This window comes from Cervus canadensis, chromosome 4 (genome assembly GCF_019320065.1).
Source record: "Cervus canadensis isolate Bull #8, Minnesota chromosome 4, ASM1932006v1, whole genome shotgun sequence".
In the NCBI taxonomy this organism is placed as follows: Eukaryota; Metazoa; Chordata; class Mammalia; order Artiodactyla; family Cervidae; genus Cervus; species Cervus canadensis.
This window is the reverse complement of record NC_057389.1, coordinates 46,403,894-46,430,484: the sequence shown is the minus strand read 5'-3', so window position 1 is coordinate 46,430,484 and position 26,591 is coordinate 46,403,894. Positions and strand designations below refer to the sequence as shown.

The following is a 26,591-nucleotide window of genomic DNA, read 5'->3' as shown; positions in this document are numbered from 1 at the left end:
CTCTTCCTTAATAAATAACACTAAATAACAGTGCTGGGAACTGTCCCAGCTGTCTGGAATATATCAATGTACAAAACAGACAAAGAAACCCCTTGCCTTTGTGGAACTCATGTTAATAATTAACAAGACTACAAACACCTCTTACTTGCAAACAATTAGAATGTGTAACTACTCACAGGAGAAAGGGGGTCTTCAGTGGGAACAAGATCACAGGGTTCCTTTAAAGGAGTATCTTCTCCAAGTTTTACATACATGTCATAAAATGTTTAACAAAGAAACACTAAAAGCTAAAGATCTTGACATTATATGATTTATATATTTTATATAAATTTTATATAAATTATAAATTATATGATTTATATGATTTATATATTATAAAATATATAAGTTTTTTGTATGATGTTTTATAGGCCTGGGCTTTTACATTTTTTATTTCACTTGATGGACAATTTTCCTGATTACAAACAAAACACAGAAGCCTCCCCCAGGTCTGCTAGGATGGAGTGTGGTATAACCGCACAAATCAGGACTGGAAGGCAGGATTCTCCCTGTGTGGCCTTGAGTTAAGCCTCCAACTGGTTTTCAGCTTTTTTCCTCATCTGCCAAATGGGGATGGTGTCTATCCTGTTAGCTATTATTGTTCATACTGCAAATGGTTTTAAAGTCTTAAAGAAGTTAATTCATGCAAAGCACTCAGAAAAGTTATTTTTATTATTACCTCACCATTACTTTATTATTTGTTTTTCTTTTTTCTTTTGACCATGCCGTGTGGCATGCAGCATCTTAGTTCCCTGATCAGGGATCGAAATGGGCTAACTCTGGGAGATGGTGAGGGACAGGGAGGCCTGAAGTACTGCAGTCCATGGGGTCACAGAGTTGGACACGACTTGGTGACTGAACAACAGGGGTTAAACCTACGGTGGAAGCATGGATTCTTAACCATTGGACTGTCAGGGAAGTCCCTACTTTATTATTTTTACTTGTTTGCAAGTAATTGTTTGCATACATACTGATTGAAAAGAAAGTGAAAGCATTAGTCACTCAGTTGTATCCGACTCTTTGAGACCCCAAGGACTGCAGCCCGCCAGGCTCCTCTGTCCATAGAATTCTCCAGACAGGAATATTGGAGTGGGTTGCCATGCCCTTCTCCAGGGGATTTTCCCAACCCAGGGATCAAACCTGGGTCTCCCACACTGCAGGCAGATTCTTTACTGTACTGATTGGGGCAAATGCAAAAGCTTAAGGAATTGTTATCTTCATATCTAAGGCAAATTCACTGATCTTTCTGGAGTCTCTAATATCCTGTATGGTGGTGTCCCTGCCTCCGAGGACAAACTGGGAATAAATGATTTCAAAGGAAGAAAATCGGTGTCCCGTGATTTATATAAGCTGATCTAGCACAACAAGAATCACAATTAAAAGGAACCTTAGGGACAGCGGGGCCAGGGCACACACAATGCAGACATCTCTATCATCTTCACCCCCGCCAAAATACTAAAGGTGAGGGGCACCCTGGATCATAAGGCCTAGGGCACAAGGAGGGCTGCCACTGGCCACCATTTTCAACCTCTGTCCTGGAGGTAAACTGTGATGGGTCTGAACTGAGATGACTTGGGCTCAAATCCCACCTCTGGCAATTCCTGCCCAATTGCTTCTCACTCCCTCCTTCAGCTTTCTCGTCTATAAAGTAGAGTTTATCACAGTACTACCTCATAAGAGTTCCTGCAAAGACTGAAGAAAATATTATGAAATATAGGAGAGAAAGAGCTTAGCTCAGAGGACAGCACACAGTAGGTGTTTAATGAAAGTCAGTTCTTTTGTAATTATTATTTGATAAGTTGTTATTCCCTCAAGCTGGACACCAGTAAATCTATCTAATTAGGTAGATGTAAGAATGAAGTTATTCCTCAAGCTTAAATAAAATGAATTACTACTTGGAAAGTCTTAGAATGGCTCCAGAAATACAGTTACAGTATGCAATTAATGCTGGTTATTGTGACTATCGTCTACCATCTGGCTGATTCCTGATAGCCCTCGGGAAAAACCAGGCACTCTGCCTTCCACTCACATGTCAGGCTGACCATGGCGAGGCGAATGAACAAGTCCAGAGGCAGTGCCCAGCGTTTCGACACGTGGGAGGTGGCGAAGGGAATGATGATTTCCGCAGGGACGTAGAACTGCAGGGCGTAGGTGCACAGGATTCCAATGACGTAGAGGATCTTGACTGACTGGTACAGCCTGCAGGACAAACCAGAGCAGTGCTCTGACACCTGGAATCTTTGTACATTAACCTCTGACCTTGGAACCGTCCTGTGGGCAAACGTTTCCTTGTCTGAAAATGATGGGGCGGGACCACCTACAAGAGGAAGTCACAGTAGAGCATGCAGTGGTAAGACACTGAATCATGCAGATTCAAATGGAAGCAGTTGAGAGGGTTACCTCTAAAAAGAATCTTGAGTATGGGTATAAATAACACCTTCACAAACCATTATCACTTGATGTTGGGTTCTAGATTTTAGAAAAGAGAAGTTCAGGCCAGGTACCTTGCTCAGGGAGATACAAGTGATAAGTAGTGAAGACCTGGGTCTAAAAGATCTGGTCCTCTGTCTGTTCTTAGGAATTCTCTGGATCCCTCAAAACTTTTGGCATATCAACAAAAAATTCAAGTAGGCTGAAAGAACTGCAGAAAAAGAGGGTTGTATGGGGTTGAGGGATAAAAGAAGAGACAGAGTTACTTAGAGGCCTCAGGCTAGGGGCAGAGAGACCACATGATGGGAGTGTTGAGTGTTATTGATGCCTTTTATGACCTACAGAGGTAAGGCTTTTCCCCTTTAGTTCAATAATGTGGTAGATGCATCTGGCCTGTTTAGTAAACCTGTCTGTGTATACTCAGTCCATTACTTACAAAGGCTAACTTTCATATTTCTGGGTTTCTTGCTTATACTAGTTCTGTTGCCTGGAACACCCTCTCTACTCCCTTTCCATCTGTGCAGTCCCCACCTATTTTTTGAAATTCCCAAGGAAGCACTACAAGCCAAATGCCTTTAGACATATCCAACTTGATCCACATGAGAACTCTGTTTTTTAGAAGAGGAAAAGGAGGGTCAGAGAAGTTAAATAAACCACCCATGACCATAAGCTGGGGGTTGGTGTAACTGGGACCTGGATCCAGGGTGTTGCAGTTGTCCTTGTTTGGATGGAGCCATCTCATTGGACAGGACGATCCCCTGTACTCCCACTCCAATGTACTTTCTCTACTGGGGAGTCCTCAAGGCCTCTCCACTATTCCGGAGGGCTTCTTTTTCCATTCCTGAGTTACATTTGTGTACATACAGTATCCCTTCCCCATTTCCATTGAATCATGAGCTGAAAAGATCATGAAGCTCAAAATTATAGTCTACTCACATCAATACCCTCCACATCCCCATGTGTCTACACTGGCATCTGCATGTAATCGGGATACAGTAATTGCTTGATGAATGATATTGATCAGCTTGGGAAAGGAGCAGCATTTAGATAACTTACGTCTCCAAGTGACCCTTCAAAAGACAGGTATCTTGTAATGAATGACATGCCTCAGTGTGGGAGAAAAGGATGCATAATGTGATAGGGGTTCATCTATCTATTGAGATACTGCATTATTGAAGTCTGGGTCAGCTAACTGTTGTATGAATTGGGTCACTTAAATACAAACATTTTCCAGATTCCAATGGTCCTCCCTCGTTAGTTCTTGTTTTATTACCTTTTTATCCTAGCTACTCTGTAAGACTTGGTAGTACAGCCTTAGTAAATGTAATTGCAGCTGCCCACTGGCTCCTCTCTCTGCCTCTTGGCCTCTGTGCCCCTTCCTTTCTCTCCTTAGGTGACCAAGGACTCTGACTTTCCCCCTAACTTCCTAATTCACTTCCTTCCCCACACTAAGCTATCAAGGCCTCACTCAACATGGGAGGCTGTTGTTGAAGAAGAGCTCCCTGGACAGAATCTAGAGCCCAGGGTTCCAGTGACAGCTCTGCTTCTCCTTGTGGACGCCCTCCAGGCCTCAGTTTGCCTTCTGTGGAAGGGAGGAGAAAGTGACCTAGATGTTCCTGTGCCCACTGGCCCTGAGTCCCCACCACCTGAGACCCATGGAGTTACCAGCAGTTGGGCAGGTTAAGGGTTATGCTGGCCTTGACATCGTCTCCAAACCGCAGGTAGCCCAGAGTCCCGACACTGATGTAGAGGGCAGTAATGATGGACATTCCCAAAGACAGGATGACTGGGAAGCGGCGGGCATCCTTCATCTTGTTTTCCAAGGGCAGAACCTATAGAAATATCACAATGTAAGAAGAAAGGAGGAGAAAGAGGAACATGGGCATCAAGAGGAAGGCATGCCATTTCTGGGAGTATGTACACAGAATCAGAAGTAGGAACATGCACAGAAATTTGTACACCTACATTCATAGCAGCATTATTCAAAGTAGCCACAAGTTCGAGGCACCCCAGATGTCCACTGATGAAGGAATGAATAAACAAAGTGTGGTCCATACACACAATGGAATATTATTCAGCCTTTAAAGAAAGGAAATTCTGATATATGCACCAACATGCCCAACTCTTGAAGACATAAACTAAATGAACTAAGCCAGTCACAAAAAGACAGATACTGTGTGATCCCACTTATTGAGGTAACTGAAGTGAGAAAGTAGACTGGTGATTCCCACAGGCCAGGGGAGGGATAAGTGAGCAATTATTGTTTAGTGGGTACACAGTTTTGATTTTGCAAGATGAAAAGAGATGGATGGTGATGATGGTTGTACAACAATACGAATATACTTTATGTCATTGAACTGTACACTTACAGCTCAGGAAACTCAAGCAGGGGCTCTGTATCAACCTAGGTGGGTGGGATGGGGAGGGAGATGGGAGGGAGTTTCAAAAGGGAGGGGATATATGTATACCTATGGCTGATTCATGTTGAGGTTTGACAGAAAACAGCAAAATTCTGTAAAGCAATTATTCTTCAATAAAAAATAAATTAATTTAAAAAAAAGTTAAGATGGTAAATTTTAGGTACATTTTACCACAATTAAAGGAACAAAAGGAAAGGCAGGCCAGGAGTCACAAAATGATCCTGGGACCATTCAGAGGTGGAAGAGCCCTGCAGGTTGACCAGACCAAGGAGATCAACTCCCTGGGGTGGCCCAACCTGGCCAGCAAGTGTGCTTTGTTTGGCCACTGTTCGCAGTTTCATTAAGGTGCTGTAAGCATACTGCGTTATCTCTCTCTCACTGATTAAGACTAAAAGCCCTGGACAGAATATATTAAGCAACTAGCCCTGGACTCTGAAAAATATATAATAGAAGGTGAATTGCTCAAAACCAGTAAAAATGGCCATTATGGCAATGAGTTTCCTGATTTTTTTTTCCTTCTTGTATCTCCTAGTTAAGGAGAGCCTGAATCCTAGAACTATGTTGTGGATGTGGATGGAAAAAAAATCAAGCAGAAACCCTCTTTCTGGCTGGAAGACCTAAAATAGGGGCCCCTGTGGGATGGAGAGCATGGAGAGAGTTCTTATTATTCCTGCTTCCTTTTTACTCTCCAAGCCGTGCCCCCAAGGCAAGTCTCAGGCACAGAGCAACAGTCTGCTATACCAGTCATTGCAGTGGTTACCGAGGCACCTAAAAATCTGAGACACTAATTCTCTTGGAGCAGAGGAACAGGGAAAAGGTGCTCTGAGAGTCCAAAGAGTAAGAGGGGAATTGGATTGGCTACATAATTTGTGGGGCCCAGTGCAGAATGACAACGAAGAACCACTTGGTCAAAGCTCAAGAATTTCAGTATGATGAATTCAGGGCATTAAAACAAGAGTGGGGTCCTTCTAAAAGGCAGGGCCCCATGTGACCACACAGGCTGCACTGCACGCCCATGGAAGGAATCCCTATTACTCTTTCCTCTTCTCTTTACTGTTGGAGAAGGAAATGGTGACCCACTCCAGTATTCTTGCCTGGAAAATCTGGTGGATGGAGGAGCCTGGTGGGCTACAGTCCATGGGGTCGCAGAGTCGGACACGACTGAGCCACTTCACTTCACTTTACTCTTATTACTTGTACCTTTGAGAGAAGTCTAGTCACAAGAACTGGATAGGCATGTAGGGAGGCTGAAACCCTGACTTTCTAGCCAGAGGACCAGAAAAAGAAGCTGCTGAATGAGTGTGCAGCTCACTGGTGAGTGTGCAGGAAAACATGGAAAGGAGGGAGCCAGAGAAAGTGACCCTCTAAATCTGTGAATGAAGTCTGGGCTCAGCCCTGAGCTGTACATGTGCAACTGATGTGAAGCATCAAAGGAAAGCTTTTGAGAACTAAACTATTGTGGGGACCACCATCTGGTCTCTGGGTAGTATAAAGGCAAGGTGAAGCCAAGTATCACTTTAAAGTCTTTGAAAACTAGTCTGATATTAAAACCATGGTCTAAGCTGTGACATGCTTATTGAACACTGAGGTTAATACATGGTCTGAACAAAACCAGTGTGAGGAGCAAACTGATCAAAGGTTTATACCAAACAAAGTACAGCTGAAGCTACCTCTGTTCTATTCCTTGCATCCTTGTCAAACCTGTAAATAAAAACTATGTATGAACAAATAAAATAAAACCATGATCTCCTGAAGATGGATCAGGACTTGTGGTCTGAATCTAATCAGATTGATTGCTTGTTAAAATAAAAGATCAATATTCTTCAGAGGATTTTAACATGCTCCAGATTCTCATAAAACGATATATGTATAGAATACAGTCTATAATTAATCAACATACAAAGAATCAGGAAAATCTCAGCACTTCTCAAGGGAAAAGATAACAAATCTCAATCCTAAAATGCTCAAATTATGGAAATATCAAAGACTTTAAAGCAATTATTATAACCAACTTCTGTGAAGTAAGGGAGAACACTATTGAAACAAATCAACAGATAAAAGTTCTCAGCAAAGAAGCTTAAAGAATAAGAACCAAAGAACCAAGCTGAAATTTTAGAATTGAGAACCCCTATTGTAATGACCCAATGTAAATGACAGAACACAGTCAGTGACTTCTTCCCTCTGTTGAAAATAGATCAACAGGAACTATTGAATCGGAACATAAAAGAGAAAAAAATGATTTTAAAAAACGAATAGGGCCTCAGAAACTAGTGGGACATAGATCAAAGTGTCTAACATTCAGGTCACTGGAGTCCCAGAAAGGAAGGAGACAGAGCTTGGTATAGAAAAAAATTTTGGAAAAGATAATAATAGCTGAAACTTCCCACATTAGGTAAATGACATGTACTTACAGATTCAAGAAACTAAGTGAAAATTAAATAGGACAAACTCAAAGAACACTTATCCAGACCATAAAATACTTCTGCTGAAAACCAAAGAAGATACTTCTAGAAAAGTATCTTGAAAGTAACCAGATAAAAACATCACAAAAGAGAAAATAGGAAAGATAAAACAGAAAACAAATAACAAAATGCAGACCTTTAAACATGACAATTACATTAATTGCAAATGGTCTAACCATACCAATTAAAAGACAAAGATTGTGGTTGCCAGGGCTGGGTGAAGAGGGGAATGGAGTGTGATTGCTTAATGGGTAATAGGGCCTCTTTTAAGGGTGATGAAAATGTTTCAGAATGAGTGGTGATGACTGCACAATATTGTGAAGGCACTAAAAGTCATTGAATTATATACTTCAAAATGGTTAAAATGGTGAATTTCATCTTGATAAAAAATTAAGGGGATGGAAAAAAGATACATCACACAAATACTAATTAGGACAAAGCTGGAACTCTAATATGATGTGATTTTAAGATAAAGCTTGTGCCATCAAGGTATTTTGGTATTCATGAGAGGATAGACACATTGATCAATGAATCAGTATAGAAAGTCCAGAAACTGACCCATAATCATACACCAATTAGCTTTTTACAAAGATGCAAAGGTAATTCAAAGGGAGAGCAGTCTATTCAACAAATGATGCAGGAATAATTGGGCATCCTTTAAAAACTGAACTTCAACACTTTTAATGAAAATTAACTCAGAATGGATCATAGATCTAGATGTACAATGAAAACAAAATATTTAGAAGAAATAATAGAAAAATCATTGTAACCTTGGATTAGACACAGCATTTTAGAGAAAACATGAAAAGTAAGATCCTTAAATGAAAATTTTTGATATACTGAACTTTATCAAAATTAAAACTTTTTCTCTAGAGAAGACATTGTTATGAGAATGAAAAGATAAGCTGCAGACTAGAGAAAATATTTGCAAATTACATGTCTAATAAGGGATTTGCATTTGGAATATACAAAGAATTTTTAAAGCTCAACAATAAAGACAACAATTCAGTTTTTAAAAAATTCACAAAATATCTGAACAGGAACTATACTGAAGACAATATACAGCTATCAAATAAGCCCATAAAAAGAGGCTCAACATCATTGGTCATCAGTAAAATGCAAATGAAATTACAATCAAATACCACCACATACCTATTAGATTGGCTTAAGTTTAGAAAAACATTACAAATACAGGTAAGAACCAGCAAAGATACAAAGGAACTCTTAACTCTTATACATCTGGTGGTAATGCAAAAATGGTACAGCTATTCTGGAAATCTGTTTGGCAATTTTCTATAAAGTTAAACATACATTAGCATGTGACCTAACAAACCTATTCCTAGAGAAATGAAAACATACGTTTACACAAAGCCCTGTATAAAAATGCTTACAGTAACATTACTCATAATCATCAGAAACCAGAAACAACCTAAGTGTCCTTCAACAGGCAATAGATAAGCAAATCATGGTACTGCTCATACAGTGGATGCTCAGGGGTAGAAAGCAATCAGGTCCTGATGCATGCAACCATGTGGATACCTTACATGCAGCTAAGTGAAAGAAGCCAGGCTTAAAAAGTTACATACTATCTGATCCCATGTGGATAGCATTCTAGAAAAAATAAAACAATAGAGACAGAGAACAGAAGGTAAATGCCAGGCGTTAATGGGAGTGGGGGTAAGTAGATTACAAAAGGGGCAACACAAGGAAGCTTTTCATGGTGGCGGAATTGTTCTGTGTCCTGACTGTGGTACATCTATGACCCCGTATTTCTTGAAACTTACAGCAAGGTACATCAAATAAAAGTGAATTGTACTGTATATAAATTAATAGTAAATGTAAAAAACATAGAGGCACAAAGAGACACAGACTACTCGTTGCAAAATAAATGAGTCACAGGTGAGAAATGCATAGTACAGAGAATACAGTCAATAACTATGTAATATCTTTGAAGGGGAATATAGTCAGTAACTAAGTGATATCTTTGTATTGTGACATTATCTTAACTAGATTTATCATGGTGATCATTTTGAAACCCACAGAAATATCAAATCTGTTGTAAGTAACAGGAACATAGTGCTGTAGGTCAAATATAATTAACACTATATATGAAGGTTAAAGTGAATCATAAGTTCTCATCACAAGGAAAAATTTTTTTCTATTTGATTAATTTTGTATCTATATGAGATGATATATGTTCACTAAACTTACTATGATAATCATTTCATGATCTACATAAGTCAAATCATTATGCCATATACCTTTAAACAGTGCTATATGTCAATTATATCTCAAAAAATTGGATGAAAAAAATTATACACAGCCCTCTCCTTTTTCAAGTGTGGAAGCAGAGACTGTACAATATTCCACTGTAAATATACTGTACTTTCCATTTTAAACCTTTTTATGTTTCATAAATTCCTGTAACTTAAATTGTACACCTCCATTTATATTGATTTTTAAAGATTAGGAAACGTATGTTGATATGACGATAAATGTTTAATAAATGTATTGGGACAGGAATAAAACTATATCCTGACCATCCTAACCTCTCTGCTATACTAACCTACTTTTTCCTGCTGGTGAAAACGGACCCAAGTGAAGTCAGAGGTTAGTTCTCTTGTGCACACAGAAATCCAGAGCTCCTGGCTCCTGTTCAGAAGGGCACCCACAGCACCTGGGAAAGTCTACCGCAATTCAAACCTTACCACACCAATGCTTTCAAATGAAAAAATGGCTGTTCCAAAGAAGAGTGAGTAGGTCTTCCAATTTGCTACCAGTGGCAACTGGCGGGGGTCTGGAATTTCCTATAAGAGAGAGAAATATGATAAGACATTTACTCTTAAAGTATGTTTGGGCTCCCTTAAGAGGGGGCGTATTCTGAGAGTATACCTGAATTATAAGAACAAAAAGTTGAAAGTCAAGAAATTCATAAAACTTCAAAAGGAAGCAGGTGACAAAGTTGATTTTAACACTGCCCAATATCAAAGAGCCAGAGGAAAGAAAGATTGAGGTATTATCAGAGTATTGAAGTATCAGGATCTCATGGAGGGTGTCTAATCTATTAGAATTCTCCAGAAGAAAATCTTATACAACACAGGTTAGTACTAGTCTAAAGTGCCTAAGAACACTTGGCATGTACCAGTGGATACAGATGTTGGAAATCACTGTGACTACAGTTACAGTGATACTCTAGGGAGCCCAGAGTATAGTAAGTTAGCTAAGTATTAAAGTTCCCTTTTCTTCTTCAGTGAGCTATAAATAGAAGGAAAGTGTGTGGAATAAATATTTTATTAAAGTACCTTGTGATCTACTATGACAGATCAAAATGACAGAACCATTTCTCTAACCGAGCAACCTCTGGAATAGTCCAAAAATTAATCAGAAGTAGCTGTTTCATGGGAAATTCAATTTTGTAGAATCTATCAATATTGCTTTAAGACTTATCTGTGTTTATCCTAAAATATTTGGCTAATCTGTTACCTTTACTAAATTCTATGGACAATATAACTTTTTTCTTGTGACTTCTAAAAGAAGGAAACATCTGAAAGGTATTAGATATAATACCTTTCAGATGTTTTATAGATTATACTACCTGGGTCTTTTGGGTTTAAATTTCTATGTAGTCTTGTCTATTATAAAACAAAAATTAGAAAGGATAGAAAAGTAGGAAATTAATGGAAAATCAATATCCATAACTCAAATTCAAAGATGTGTGATTTACATTATGATAGCTTCATTTGTGGTCTTTCAAGACTCTCTATACCTATACAACTAAATATTAGTTGTCATTGTTTTCTCTTGAACTTCCTAGGGATAATTTTGGAATTACTTGGAACTGCAGCTAGGAGGATGTAGGACTAATTCAATAAAGTTTAACTCTGGTAGAAAATCTTGCTTTTTATTTGCCTTCTGCTGCTCTCCAACCATTATAGAAATGGTCTGTAGTTCATCAATCAAGATATTTTCCTTGCAAAGTAGTTTTTCTCCTAAAACCAGGATTTGACATAAAATGAGTATTGGAGAAGCCACGTGAAAGAAGAGATATCCTGAAGAATGAGAGTACACAGAGACATTTTTGTGGAAGAAATCCTACAATAAAGTGAGTTCTAAGCTACAGACTGAAGTGCATACATACCTACCCTTAGGGATGGTGCCAAGTGTCAATCTATCATTGATAAAATGCTCTGCTCATTGGAGGAGTCGGAGTTTGGTATGCTAACCTGGACGATGTACTGGACAATGATGATCAAGCTGATCAGCATGGTGATGTTGGCCAACAGGGAGAAGATAGTCAGGACCCTGAGGTTCCGGATGAGAACTATCAGTACCAGGAATGGCAGGAAGGTGAGCATGTAGAGTCGAGAGTCCATGGTGTGCGTCAGAATCACTGTCTCGTTGTAATGGCAGTTGTTGGTTGTGCTATTAATTGCTTCCACTACCTGGGAGAGGAGTGGGAAGAGCAATGGCCACATGATTAGCTCAGTGCCTGGCCCATCATCAGGCTCCCTCATAAACAGCGGGCATGTCTCACCTGTAACTCATCTTACAGTGAGTTAGAATGACTTTAGGACTTCTTATTGCAAATCTTTTGCATCACACTTCCTCAAGAGGAGCTGCAGAAATAACTTTAATAAGCATAAATGCCTAAACTTAGAGTGGCTCTTTGTTGGCTTTTGGCAACCTGGAATCCATTCCTCTTGATTTTGACTTATTTTTGGTGCATTCTCTCTCACCTGAACACAGCCTTGGTGGACTGTAAATCACAATCATGTGGCAGAGCCAAAGGACTGGCCCTTGACTCAAGCAGGGGCACTCACATCTCTCCCTGGAATCTGAATCTATAGCAAAATGACAAAAGGTAGAACTAGAAAAGGGCAAACATTACTTCTGACAGGGAATCCCTGAGGATAGTGCTCATCAGTTCTACTATCAACATCTCCCTTGAGGGCCTAGTTCCTGTTCCTGTCCTTTTCTGAGACCCATTTTTTTTTTTTTAAGTTTTCCCTGTCATTTTGGATGTTAGTCAATCTTGTTCCACTAAACTTATTTTCTGCTTAAGTTCTACTGAATCTGTTTCTTTTGCTTGTAACCAAAAAAGCTCATTGTTGTTTCTTAATTAGACTAACACTGACATTTTGAGTGAGAGAACTCTTCCTTGTGAGCATTGGCCCATTTGTTGCAGGACATTTAGTATCCTTGAATGCCACCCAACAGAAGCTGTTAGCATCCCCTAGTTATTGTGGCAAACATGGAATAGCCCCTGTACACTGTACAAATAGCCCCCTGGCAAAGTGGGGGTAGGTGGGAGGGTACCACCCTCCTTTGGAATCAGCATGACTCAATGGATACAGTCTTATTGTGCAAGCAACACAATCCATTGCAGAACAATTAGAAACTGGAGTTAGGCAAGGAGAAAATGAAGAAGCAATGGTAATCTCAGTACCCATGGGTAGCATGGTGATGCTTTGCAATATATTCATCTACTCATGTTCTATGCAATATCACAGATTACATATATTACACACATCCTTTTTATTGTTATAAGACTGTAATTATAACTTATACTCTTATTTTGAAATCTCCTTTTCATTTAACAAATCATGAACACGTAAATCAACTGTCAAGTCTTGCTTTTTTTTTTTTTTTGATTCCTCATTACAACAGGAAAAATACTTGGGAAATTAGCCAGGTATTCAAAGCCCGCCATAAATGGACGCATTCAACTGTGAAGGCTCTTCCTCTCCTAAGGCCCACATCTTCTTCTATAACCACTTGTACTGCCTTTCCTGAGAAAGTCCCACACATTCCTGCCTCCAGGTGTTTATTCCTCCTACCTTGATTGCCAGCACTTCTCCAACCCACCTTTCAATGCCCAGCTCAGATGCATCTTCTCAAGGGAGCCTTCCCATGCTCCAACAATTTCTCCTGCTCCCATACATTTCTGCACCTTAGTCCACAATTAAGCATGCCCAACCTCAGGGTATTAATGGAGTCCTGATCCAGCACCAAAATATTATATTGATACTTAGCTTTATTTATATGCCTCAGAGCACATCTCCACTTAGTCTGAAAAGTCCTTGAGACAATGCTCACCTTGTCTCTAGGCAGATGACTGACAAAGTTCTGCTAATGTCAGGCTGATTTCTGAGTGGCAATGTGGCAATTAAGAGCCTTCAAATCAAACCCCCTGATCCAGTGATTTTACTTAAAATATACATTTACTAAAGAAATAAACAGGTATACAAAGATTTGTACAGATTATAGTAGAAAAACAAAGGGAAACAAAATATCAGATGATAAAAGATTAAGTCATCAGTGTGATGGAAAATTCTAAAACTATTAAAAATTATTCTAGGGACTTTCCTGGTGGTCCAGTGGCTAAGACTCCTCGCTTCTAATGCAGGGGGCTTGGGTTCCATCCCTGGCCAGGGAACTAGATCCCACATGCTGCAATGAAGATCAAAGATCCCATGTGCCACAACTAAGACTCTGGGCAGCCAAATAAATAAAAATTTTAAAATTATACAAAAAATGTTAAGAACATTGAAAAATGCTAATCAGTAAATGCTCATTTTACACAACAACAGGACTTCTCCGGTGGTACAGTGGATAAGAATCTGCCTGCCAACGCAGGGGACACGGGTTTGATGCCTGGTCCAGGAAAATCCCACTTGCCATGGAGCAACGAAGCCTGTGTGCCACAATTACTCAGCCTGCATGCTGCATGCGCTGAGCCTGTGCTCTCTCGGCTGAGCTCTGCAACAAGAAGAGCCACTGCAATGAGAGGCCTGTGCTCTGCAACAAAGATTAGCCCCTGCTTCCCACAGCTAGAGAAAACCTGCATGCAGCAACAAAGACCTAGCACAACCGAAAAAAAAGAAGGACGAAAAATACAAACTGCCAATAAACATATGAAAAGATTCTCGAACTCCGCAGTAATAAATAAACACAATAAAGGGCAACCAAAATGTCATTAAAAATAAAACAATACCAATGAGTGTTAGATTAAGAATACTTTTGTTTTATTTTGAGAAGCAGTATAGCATAGTGTTTAAAAAATAGAGCTGTGATGTTAAAACACCTATGTTTCTAACCTTTGCTCTGTGACCCTATTTATATAAATTACAGAGTTCATAACAACAGTTTTCTCACCTACAAGATGGGAATAACTGCAGTACCTACTCTGATAAGACCATGTGTGCTTAGCCGTTCAGTCATGCCCAACTCTTTGCAACCCCATGGACTGTAGCCTGCCAGGCTCCTCTGTCCATGGGGATTCTCCAGGCAAGAATACTAGAGTGGGTTGTCATGCCCTCCTTCAGGGTATCTTCCCAACCCAGGGATTAAACCCAGGTCTCCCGGATTGCAGGCAGATTCTTTACCATCTGAGCCACCAGGGAAGCCCCTGATAAGACCATGGAGAGAACTAAATGAGGGAAAGCTTATAAAATGATCTGCATTATACCTGACACATAATAGAAGCTAACTTTGAATTCTTACTATTTTTTCCTTCTATTTAAGTTTTTTTTTACATTTCCAAATTTCTGATACTACATTAAGCAAAAAAAAAAAGCCCTAAAGAACAGTGTTCTTTATTAAGCTTATTGATTGACTAAGGATGATCTCTGTTATTACCCATATTATTTTGCTCAAATTGCTATGAGATAACCTCTGGGTCAGACTGAAAGAATTTCTTGGGGACAAAAACTGTTAAACCATAGATATGAAGCAATTAAAGGTAATAAAGATGACCCAAAGATTAGGCACCATTTGAAAAGACCTGTTATCAGTTTAAGAAGAGTTAAGGAAGATTAAGACAACTCTTGGACAAAAGGTACTGTGGAAAAGTAACCACTTACAGAAATCTGCAGACACGTGAACTCAGAGGAAGTCTGTGTTCACTGATAACATCTAGTTTACCTTCCTTTGTATGATGAGAATTTGCATGTGCATGCATGCTCGGTCATATCTAACTCTGCAACTCCACGGACTATAGCCTACCAGGCTCCTCTGTCCATGGGATTTCCCAGGCAAGAATACTGGAGTGGGTTGCCATTTCCTTCTCCAGGGGATCTTACTGACCCAGAGACTGAACTCTCATTTCTTGTGTCTCCTGCATTGGCAGATGGATTCTTTACCACTGTGCCACCTGGGAAGCCCCATGATGAGGACACTAGGGCCCAAAGAGAAGAAGCCATTTGTTGAACAACTAAAATGAGAGGACTCTCCTTTTTCAGATCTTTTTCCCTCTCACCTTCTCTAGAAGACTCTACCTGTTTTAAATTATCAGCCAGAAACACAATGTATACGCAGCAGAAGCCCATCTGGGTGACTATAAGAAAGAAGCTCACAATACACCTGAAAAACAGTAGAGAGAAAGAAAAAACTTGTTACAAAAGAAGAATTGACTTGTCATTTCCACTTCTGTCCTCAGGGGTTGGTGACCCTTGACCAGCACCCTCGGTCCTGCCACCACAATCAACAATGGGGTAGTAAGAAGGGATGTAACAATAGTTCTTTTAAAAACATGTTTCTCAATCACCCCCACACTTTCAGCTCAGCAAGTGGTAAAATTCTTCATCATCAGAAACCTTGCCCCATACCCAGCTCTGTGTTGATACTAACCAATATAAGGCAGTAGGCTCAACTTATTAGCGATCATTAAAACTTTTTCCTACCAGTGCCAGACACCATATTAGGCTCTGAGGATACACAGACAAATAACACATGGCCCTTTCCTCTACTGGTTGAGAGATTAGTGGATGAGATAGACAAGAAAAATAACATGGTCCTAAGGGCCATGGTTCAGAGAAGGCAATGGCACCCCACTCCAGTACTCTTGCCTGGAAAATCCCATGGATGGAGGAGCCTGGTAGGCTGCAGTCCATGAGGTAGCTAAGAGTCGGACATGACTGAGCGACTTCACTTTCACTTTTCACTTTCATGCATTGGAGAAGGAAATGGCAACCCACTCCAGTGTTCTAGACTGGAGAATCCCAGGGACGGCGGAGCCTGGTAGGCTGCCATCTATGGGGTCGCACAGAGTCGGACATGACTGAAGCGACTTAGCAGCAGCAGCAGCAAGAGCCATGATTAAAAAGGGCAATTTACCCGAATTAGGGAGCAGACAGCCTTTTTAGAAAAACCAATACCTGAGCAGAGTCCCTTGGGAAGAGGAAGAAAGAGAGAGAAAGAAAAGGAATAAAGAGGAGGAGCAGATGGTGAGGAAGAAGTGATGAAAAAGCACTTCAGCAGAGGGAATAGGCAGAGTTCTACAGTGGCCATGTGGAGAGTCTACTGGAGGGGCCAAGACTGAGGATGGAAAGACCTGATAATGGAGGTGAAAGATGGCAGCCACCTGGACAAAGCCATGGTCATTAGGATGAGAGAACAGAAAGCATTTTAAGAGATACTAGGTAACAAGAACTTACAGAACCTGGTGACCACCTACATCTAGGGAAAGGAAAAAGGAAATGACCTAAGGTAAGTACCAAGTTTTTTGGCCTGGACAACAAAATGAACAGGGAAACTCAGAAGGAATAAGAGGTTTTTAGGGAAGGGGAGGAATGGCACCTTCAGTACTTGAATTGTTGAGCATGAGGTTCCTACAGGAGACATTCAGCCATATACTGGGGTATGAAAATGCTGATTTGTCCAGGAAATAGACAAATTCTTTATCAAGGTAATGGATAAAAGACAAAATACCTTTATCCAGGTAGTGGATAAATCCTTGAGAAGGTGAATCGGTGGTGGAAAGTGTACAGAGAAAGAAGAAAAGGCAGCGTTCCAAACCCTAGGGAATACCAACATTTAAAATCATAGAAACAAAAAAAAGCCTGCAAAGTAATGGCCAGAGAGGTAGGTGGTGAAACTAGGGTGAAAGGGGGCTTAACAGAAGTCAGGTGTAGAGAAAACGTTTAAAGAAGAGAACAGTCAGTTGTCCCTACTGCTTCTGAGAGGTTCTCTGGGGCAAGGAAGGTGTATCAGGGATTTCTTTTAGGATACTGGTGGAAAGGACTTTGGTAGAAGTATATGACAGGAGAGCCAGGGGACCCATGAAGGAGGTGTGATGGGGTGTGTGGAAGTAAAGTCAGAGGGCGAGTTTTTCTTTCATGAAGTTAGGGTGTAAGTTCCAGTGTTGAAGGTGCCCCTTTTGTTCATCACTGTAAACCCAATGATTAAAGCACTTCCTAATACACTGCAGGTATTTAGTAGTATATATCTGTTGAATAATCAGATAATGAATATGAGATAGAGGGTGGTATATGGTCCAGGAGTCTTTATTAATTAATTTATTTTTAAGATGGAGATATAGGAACACATTTCAACATTGAGAGGAAGAATTCATTGTTCAAAAAGAAGTTTAGGTTATAGGAGAGGAGATAATTAATGGAGTGGTGTTCCTAAATAGAGCAGGAAAATCTACCTTATATGCTCAACAATGAGTCGAAGGATCTGAGGGGTTTCGACAGACAAAAGCCTCCTCTTGGGTTACACAGTTGGGAAAATCCTGGCAATTATCCCATAGCCTTTCTAGTCTGCTCATAGACTGAATTTATAATGCAATGTGTGAAGGGGCTTTGGGTCAAGAGAGGCACCAGACCCATGATGTTCATGGGCAAAGCACACCTCAGGCAGTGCAGTTTGGAGTATCACAGTTCAAAAGAGACTTTGATAATCTAGAGATGCACAGAAAAGAGTAGAGAAGGTGGAAAGAGGTCTGAAAATGAAGACAAAAGAGTAGATTTAGTCCCAAGTACCAGGGAACAGAGGCTTCCCAGGTGGCTCAGTGGTAAAGAATCCACCTGCAATGCAGGAGACACGGGTTTGATCCCAGGCAAGATCCCCTGGAGGAAGGCATGGCAACCCACTCCAGTATTCTTGCCTGGGAAATCCCATGGACAGAGGAGCCTGGCAGGCTACAGTCCATGGGGTTGCAAAGAATTGGACACGACTCAGTGACTAAACAAGAAAAACCAGGGGACAAAAGGTATTGATTTTCTATCATCTCTGAAAGTAAAAAAAGTGGGAGTTGCAGGAGAAAGACTTGAGCTCACCAAGGAATCAATGTCTTGGTTTTTCTGTCTATTTTTTCCTCATTATATACTTTCTCCCTAAGAGACCTTTTCTGTCCCCTGGCTTCATAGCTAATGACTTCAATTCAGTGTCTCCTGCATGAAGATAGGCTCAAACCTATACATATAACTACCCACTTGACGCAACTGCTTATATATCCAAAACAGAAGTCACCAGAAGTATACCTTGGCATTTTCCTTTCCCTACAACCCCAGGATCCAAATAATGACCAAATTCACTTTTCTCCATCCCCACTGCGGCCAGCCTGGACCCAGCCTTCACTGTCACCTGCCACCAGGATGTTGTCAACAGCCCCTTCATGGGCCTAAGTATACTTTTGCTTCCTTACAATTTATTCTCCTTACAGAAGCCAGGTAGAGCTTCAGATAATGCAAATATGATTAAAACAGGAAAGCCTCTGATTAAAACCCTCCAAAGGTTTCTTGGTTGCTTTTAAGAAAAGAACAAGACCTTAAAGAGGGTCTAAAACGTAGACCTTGGTAGGGCCCTGGATCTTCGGCATCATCTCCCTATCTGCCATCAAGCCACCTGGTCTTTCTTTAACCTGAAACTATCATATTCTCCCTCTTGCTTTGGGACTTTCATATTTTGGTCCTCTTCCTGGAAGGCCCCTCAGACTTCTGCCCACTTTCCCCTAGGTAATTCCTTATTCCTAAGAGCGCCTTTTATCAGACCTAATCTCAACTGTTTCATCCCAGGACATCTACCTGAACCCATATACCTCTTCTTATCTGCTTGGGAGCAACTAGTACCTCCTTCCGTCATGGTACTTGTCCCAATGACTATTAAGTAACTTGTGTCTTAAACTTTTAAGGTCTGTGTTTCCCACTAGACTATGGATTCTGCAAGGGCAAAGCCTTGTTTGCCTGGTTCTCCACAGTATTTCTCGGGCTTGATAGGCAGCTGCAACTAAATAAATGTGGTTTAATAAAAAGATGAATGAAATTAAAGTTGGACAGCAAAGGAATGAGCACTCTGTACATATAAGGAATAAGACTAGATCAGGCAGATTGCCACAGGCAGATTCCTTTCATGTGAAGTCCACTGTTCTGTATCACATGAGCCAACTTTGCAGGGAAGAGGGCAGCCCTGACAGTCACATGTACTTCACAAAGCAAGAATAAGATACCTTCCCCAGCGTGCGTGGTTCTGGAGCCAGGCGCTGGGGTTGGCTTCTAGTGCATGCATCACTGTATCCCCATAGTCCATAAAGGGCTTATTGAACCTGCAGAGGAGAGTGCATACAGTTACCAGGAGGCACTTTAACCTAAGATCACATAACTGAAAAGTCAGGAGACACATAGCAAGGCAGAACCCAGCTGGAATGGAAAGAACACTGGGGCAGGCACCCAAGTTCTAGTTCAGACTTTTGACACCTGGTGGTATTTCCTTGATGGCTTGTTTTCCTTACCTGTCAGTTGGGGCAGTGACTACATAACAAGGGTAATAACACACATATTGCATGGGTACAGGTGTTCTCATACCCATGATTCTATTGGATCCTCATGACAATTCTCTGAGGCACGGTTAGGCATGGATTGTTTATGTCCAATTTACAGATGAGCCGAGTGGATAATTACAATGGTCTGATTGAGATCAGCTAATGAGTCACATGGCAGAGCCTCCTTAGGTCCCTGCCCTAAATGCTTTTCTTTTTTTCCGGGTCTTGTTGAAGGAAATTAAGAAGTGAAATCTTATTATGTGGGATGTTTCTGAGAACCAAGTACTGAGGGAGTTAACAAGATGCTATTTTCCTCACCTGTGGCAGAAGCGCCGGGCACACCTGATCAGGATGTGCATACAGTGGCAGGAGATGAGGCCCATGGCCAGCAAACTGAGTGGGCCCATCTGGAGGACGGGCCAAGGGGCAAGGGAAGAGAGGAGAAAATGAGTTTGTGAATAACACGGAGAGGAGAGATTTGGTAGCACAGATATTATTCAGGAATCAGAGAACTTTTTAGCAAACTGGTTTGCGAGCCCCTTTTAGCAGTAACATTTATTCTTTCTTTTTTCTTTCTTGAAGTATAGTTGGCTTACAATATTATGTATTCTTTCAAATGTGATCTCAAGTAGTACTCCAATAAAGTGCAAAAAGCAATTACAATGAGGTGCTGTGGTGGGAGTAAGGGACTCAGAATTCTGATCCTTGTGGGTTCTGAGTGTCCCTGAGAGCTAGTGCTCTATAGAGCACAGTTGGAAAACAAGCTATGGTCCATCCCCAGCATTGCACAAGGGAGGAAACTGACACCTGGACTGCAGACAACTGACTTGCTAAGGCCACTCAAAGTCTGTGGCAGAGCCAGAATTCAAACCCAGCTTAGATGTCTAGACTCCAAGTTGCTTTTCAGAAAGATTGGTCACTGTAGGCCACCATAAACCCTGTCCTCCTACTCCCAGCTACCATCCAGTTGTACTGGACCCACCTTCAGCAGCCCCTCTTACCAGGATGCCTGCATTCTTCATAGCCAGCGGGAGTCCCAGGACCCCTGTGCCTATGTTACCTTTCACCAGGTGAACCAAGGTCTGGAATGCTCTAAAGGAGAGGAAAAAGACATGAGCATGTGGATGCACAGAGGTGAGGAGATCCAACAGGTATCCCATCCCAGCATGCCATACCTGAGTTGAGCTGGTCCATAAGTAGACTCCTGTCTGTATCTCAGTCCCCATGGTCTTTTCTGGCACCCTGGATCTCATGTAGGGTGACCAAGCATCCCAGCTTTCCCTGAACTATCCTGGTTTTAGGGGCTTCTCTGGTAGCTCAGACAGTAAAGTTTCTGCCTACAATGCAGGAGACCCGGGTTCAATCCCTGGGTTGGGAAGATCTCCTGGAGAAGGAAGTGGCAACCCACTCCAGTATTCTTGCCTGGGAAATCCCATGGATGGAGGAACCCGGTAGGCTACAGTCCATGGGGTTGCAAAGAATCAGACATGACTGAGTGACTTCACTTTTTTTCTTTTTGGTGGCTCTGTGGTAAAGAATCTGCCTGCAGTGCAGGAGACGTGGGTTTGATCCCTGGGTTGGGAAGATTCCCTGAAGGAGAGCATGGCAACCAACTCCAACATTGCTGCCTGGAGAATACCATGGACAGAGGAGCCTGGCAGGCTACAGTCCTTGGGGTCACAGAATCAGACATGACTGAAGTGACTTGGCATGCATGCTTTGGTTTTAACAGCTCACACTTAATATATGCCATTACAACACTTACTATAATATGTAACAGACATTATGCTAAGGATTTCATGTATTATCTCATTTAATCTTCTTGTGGTGATGAGGGAGTAGGTTATTACCTTTATTTTGCAGATGAGGAAACTGAAGAATAGAGATTTTTTTAATAGACTTATCTAAGTATGTGTGTGTGCTAAGTCGTTTCAGTTGCATCCAACTCTTTGCGATCCCATGGACTATCTAAGGATATTCTGGGTATATATACCCAGAAACTGTCTCAGAGTCTCTGTTCTTCACCCCACTTCTACTGGGCTGTCTCCAGGAAAGGAGTTCAGATAGATGAGTTAAAGAGACAGCCCCATTTCATAATCAAGGGAGCTAAGGCTCAGAGAGGGACTATGGTCATGGTACTGTTAGCAGATACAGAACTGAACTCAGAGGAAAGGGGAGAGGAGAGGCAGCAAAAAGAAATCATGTGACTTCTGGTACAGAAATCAAGTGACTTGGGACCCCAGGTGGGTATCTGCTGGGACAGGGTAATTTAAGGTTTGGGCTCCAGAGGGATTTTTTTTTCCCCTCAGGCCAGGACATCAAACTGGGGAATGGCAAATCTCCTCCCACCTCCAACAAAAACAAAACCCAAATTTCAGAACTTTCAAAACTCACATCTTTAAGACAGATGTGAAGGTGGTCCAGAACACAAGGTCTAAACCATCAGGGAGAAACATATACTCTCTTTGATGGTGAATTAACAGCCTATCTTCACACCTCTTTGTACCTAGATCAGGTTAAACTGAGTATTAGGTTTACAAGTTGAGAAACTTTAGCACTTTCCCATGAGAGCCTTCCAGTGAGGAGACTTACTGCGCAAAACAGCAGAGGTACTCTGGAAAAAGCCTGGTCTCTGGGGTTGGACATATCAGGGAAGTCCAAGGCTGGACTTCCGCAGTAGTACAGTGGTTAACACTTCATGCTTCCACTGGAGGGGGCTTGGGTTCAACCCCTGGTGGGGGAACCAAGATCCCAACCAGATCTTGGTGTACACAGCTTGGCCAAAAACAAGCAACAAACAAACAAAAAACCCAAGGCTACTATTTAACTAGCTGTGTTATCGTGGGCAACATGTCTGCTTTGCTAAGCCTCTGTAAATATTAGCAGGAATGGTATTTTTGAAAGACCTGTCCCAAACACCTGTATCTTTATATTAATCTCTGAATCCTCTAGCTTCCTGAGGAACTGCCCATTGACTTGATAAGGGTTAAACAGAAAAACTGCAGGGGAAAGAGGGTGGGAGAGTCTTTGCATGCTTTTCTCTCACCCTGTGGGTGTCAACATCGCTGACAGAGCACTGCACCCCACGGTTCTCCAATGATGGGTTTGTTTGGCAACCATGGTCAATGGGTCACTTGGAAATTTCTATCTAAAGGACTTAGGAAATCAGAATTTAACTTTAGACCACTCAGGCAACTTAATAATGTGGTGAACTGTGCAAAGCACTGGGCTGGGAGACAGGAGAACTGGGTGCCAGTCCTAACTCCCTCGGTGACTCTGGAACGTCATTAGAGTTGTGGCAGTCAGCTTGCAGGCACTGCACTTGGGGGCTTCCTCCACGATGTTCTTTGCAGCCAACCTGGGAGGAGCTGACTGTTATTTCGCAGGGCAGACTCTGGAGTACTGAGAAGTTCTATCACTTGCTCTGGCTGGTAAGTAGCTAAAGGGGGAATTCAAACCCAGGTGAATGTACTCCACAGGTACCATACTTACTTGACCTGTTTAATACCTCCCTCCAAACTAGGAGCAAGTTCTGGCTTGCTTTATATTTTTGATTCTTACATAGCTAAAATTACCATTAAACTATGTTTTAGCTCAGGAGATAAGAGCTAAATGGTTCCCTCAAGGTCTCTGATTGAGAAATATCCCGCCTCAGGGACTTCCAACCAGTCCATCCTAAAGGAGATTAGTCCTGGTTATTCATTGGAAGGACTGATACTGAAGCTGAAACTCCAATACTTTGGCCACCTGATACGAACAGCTGACTCATTTGAAAAGACCCTGATGCTGGGAAAGATTGAGGGCAGGAGAAGAAGGGGACAACAGAGGATGAGATGGTTGGATGGCATCACTGACTCGGTGGACATGGGTTTGGGTAGACTCTGGCAGTTGGTGATGGATAGGGAAGCCCTGGCGTGCAGCGGTTCATGGGGTCGCAAAGAGTCAGACATGACAGAATGACTGAACTGAACTTAATTGAACAGGGACTTCCCTGGTGGTCCAGTGGTTAAGACTCTTTGCTTCCAATTAGAGGCTTGCAAGTTCAATCCCTGGTTGAGGAACTAAGGTCTCATATGTCCTGTGGTGTGGAAAAAAATTTTTTTTAAATAATAAAAACTCTGAAATGCCCCGTCTCAGTAGTGGATGGTCCCAAGGCCTGAAGGGCTCACCTTCAGGATTTGAATTCTTAGCAATTCCCAGGACTAGTCCTGGGGCAAGTGAACCATGTCATAATGTCGGTCACTGTGTCCATCCCTGAATCGTCCTGCAGGGGGGCATGGGAGCAGCTTTGCCTGCCCCTTTATCATAACTTCTCTCTCTTTGCTGTTCACTGTCCCCCTACCCCTACAACATTCAACCTTTCAGATTTAATTTCCACAGCCACCCTCCTTAAATTCACATTGCCACCAATGTATCCCTGTTTTGCATATGGGGATAAACTGAGGCTTAGAAAAAGAAGGAGCAGACCTTCTTGGATGCATATGTCCTTTCTACTATACCGACAGGGTCAACGTTTTCTTCATAAAGCTGCAGGATCTTTATCACCATGCCCATCAGCCACTAGCCACGCTGCTTGAAGGGTGGAGAGGAAGGGAGCTGGAGCCTGTAGTTTGGCTTCCCTGCTTTGAGTACATCCCTCCTTGTCATGGTTTGAAAGCTTTGCCAGAGGTCTCCCCTTCCCCCCACACAGACCCAGGAAGGTGGAAGAAACGAGACTCTTCTATATACTGTGCTTCTGATGTTGTCACTGCAGTTCTCAATTGAAATAGAGGCTGGGTAACTGCAGGGAGGAGGCAATGCTTGGTTGTCTGTGGTTTTAGCTCAAGCATCACCTTCTACACCAAGAAGCTGGGGATTCTGCCTCTCTCCCAGACATTATCAGGGCCAGCCAGAAGCAAAACTGACTCTAGGGCTTCACTTCAATAAAAATGAAATAAACTGACTTTAGGGCTGTACTTTAGTTAAAAACAAGCAAACAAACAAACAGACTCTAGGGCCAGCACTGGATTCCAGGCCCCATCCTACCAATGAGCCAGGGCGTGGCCTGGGGTAATGTGCCTTAGTTTCCCCATGTGCATGTTTTGGGGGCTAGATCACTATATCCTGAGGGCTTTCTGACAGTCTCCCCTACTGCCCCTTTAAGTTCTCAAGTTGACTCAGCCTCCGACTGCATTTCTTGCAGCCTTGGTCTCCCCATGTGCACGATGGGTTGGCGGTCAACACCCATCTCGGGGTTCTTGCCACTGCAAGCTTCCAGACTGGAAGGCAGAAATGGAGATGGCAGTAAAGAGCACTCACGTTATGCCCTTGGTTGTCTCCAAGCCCGGTGACTCAGAAGGGCTTCCATCCAAGAAACCGGAGTCCTTGTTCGGCAGCTCCTTGGCACCCTCAGGAGGGGATCTGAGGTCCAGGTTGAGGTCAACAGCTCCCTGGGGACTCCTGGCACCCTTTGCCATGGACATGGCTGTGCAGAAAGAGAGGGCTCCCGGTGATGGAGGGGGTCTGCACTGAGCAGGAAGGTGTCCAGTCAGGTGCAAAACCCCAGCTCTGCGGCTCCTGCCTTTTTGCAGGCTCTGGCCAAGTGGGAAAGAGGCCCCGCCCACCTCCCCCGGAGGGTGTGCCTCCTGCCTGAAGAAGCCCCGTGGAAGAGGAACAATCCCCAGACTGAGGAGGAAAGGAGGGGAGGGGCGGGGTCTGGGAAGGGAGTCATCCCTGCTTACCTAACAACAGTAGTGGCAACAGCAATGGCCATACTGATCATTTTGATGACTAATATTTATTAAGCATTTCTCTAAGGGACAGATGCTCTTCTAAGCACTTTCCCTATATTTTCTCACTTAGTCCTATAAATTAAATAGTGAGGAAATCAGGCTCTGAACTAAAAGGACCTGCCTAAGGTCACATAACTAAAAAAGTGACAGAGTAGGAATGAGAGCTCAACGCATCCATCCAGTGTTTTAGCCAATAACCTATGTCTACCTCCAAGAGAACACACCCCCCTCCACCTCCACAGGGGCAGGGGCCCCACTTCCCATTGGCTGCATATCTGCTGTAAGGCATCCTTCTAGGAGCTCCCCTTTATTAAGCTGGAAAAAAAGGAGCCCCACTTACTCACCTCTAACTGCTTCTTAGCTTTTGTGAGGCTTCAGGGAGAGAGGAGGATCCTTTCAGAAAGGGTCAGAGAGGCAGAGATTCCTCAACCCCTAACCTAGCCCCATTTCACTGGATAGGACGCTGGCCTCAGCTGAGGGACAGAGTTGCCTAAAGTCACATGTGACCATCAAAACAGAACTGTGCAGCTAAAGAAGGCTTTGGAGGTTTCTCTAGTGTTCCATTCTCTGTCATTATCTCTGCTTCAGTGACAGATGAATTGGCCAAAATTTCCTCCTCCCTCAAAATTATAGCACTTTACTCAAGCCATACCATTCCCTACATAATTATCTCATGTGCCATGAGCTTTATTTAGGTGGTCTTACAGCCAACTGGTAGCATCTGAAACAGATTTGTCTGGGTCCCTCCCTTACATGGTACCCTTTCCAAGGTCCTACATGCAATTTTGAATTTGTAATTTTGTGTTCTTTTTCTTAAAGAGGCTCTCTCCACTGGCAACTGCTACCTCAACCCCCCCTCCCTGTGGTATAAACTTCAGACTCCACAAAGCCTATCTACTTCTCTGGGTAGCACTGTTATTTTGTTTTT

General features: G+C 42.2%; 1 protein-coding gene across 3 annotated transcripts in view; it reads right to left on the bottom strand.

Moving 5' to 3' along the window:
• Window positions 1-26,591, bottom strand: part of SLC36A2 (solute carrier family 36 member 2) — a 62,240-nt gene that overhangs the window by 4,732 nt on the left and 30,917 nt on the right. For 2 of the 3 annotated variants that reach the window (XM_043464917.1, XM_043464919.1), the window contains 9 exons: window positions 25,191-25,356; window positions 20,894-20,984; window positions 20,211-20,299; window positions 19,581-19,676; window positions 15,628-15,712; window positions 11,575-11,793; window positions 10,060-10,158; window positions 4,135-4,301; window positions 2,069-2,238 (listed from right to left, as the gene is read on the bottom strand). In XM_043464917.1, coding sequence (XP_043320852.1) covers window positions 2,069-2,238; window positions 4,135-4,301; window positions 10,060-10,158; window positions 11,575-11,793; window positions 15,628-15,712; window positions 19,581-19,676; window positions 20,211-20,299; window positions 20,894-20,984; window positions 25,191-25,356 — 1,182 coding nt within the window. Of the gene's footprint in view, window positions 1-2,068; window positions 2,239-4,134; window positions 4,302-10,059; window positions 10,159-11,574; window positions 11,794-15,627; window positions 15,713-19,580; window positions 19,677-20,210; window positions 20,300-20,893; window positions 20,985-25,190; window positions 25,357-26,007; window positions 26,128-26,591 lie in introns of those variants that run through there. The other variant, XM_043464918.1, reaches the window with a different exon arrangement.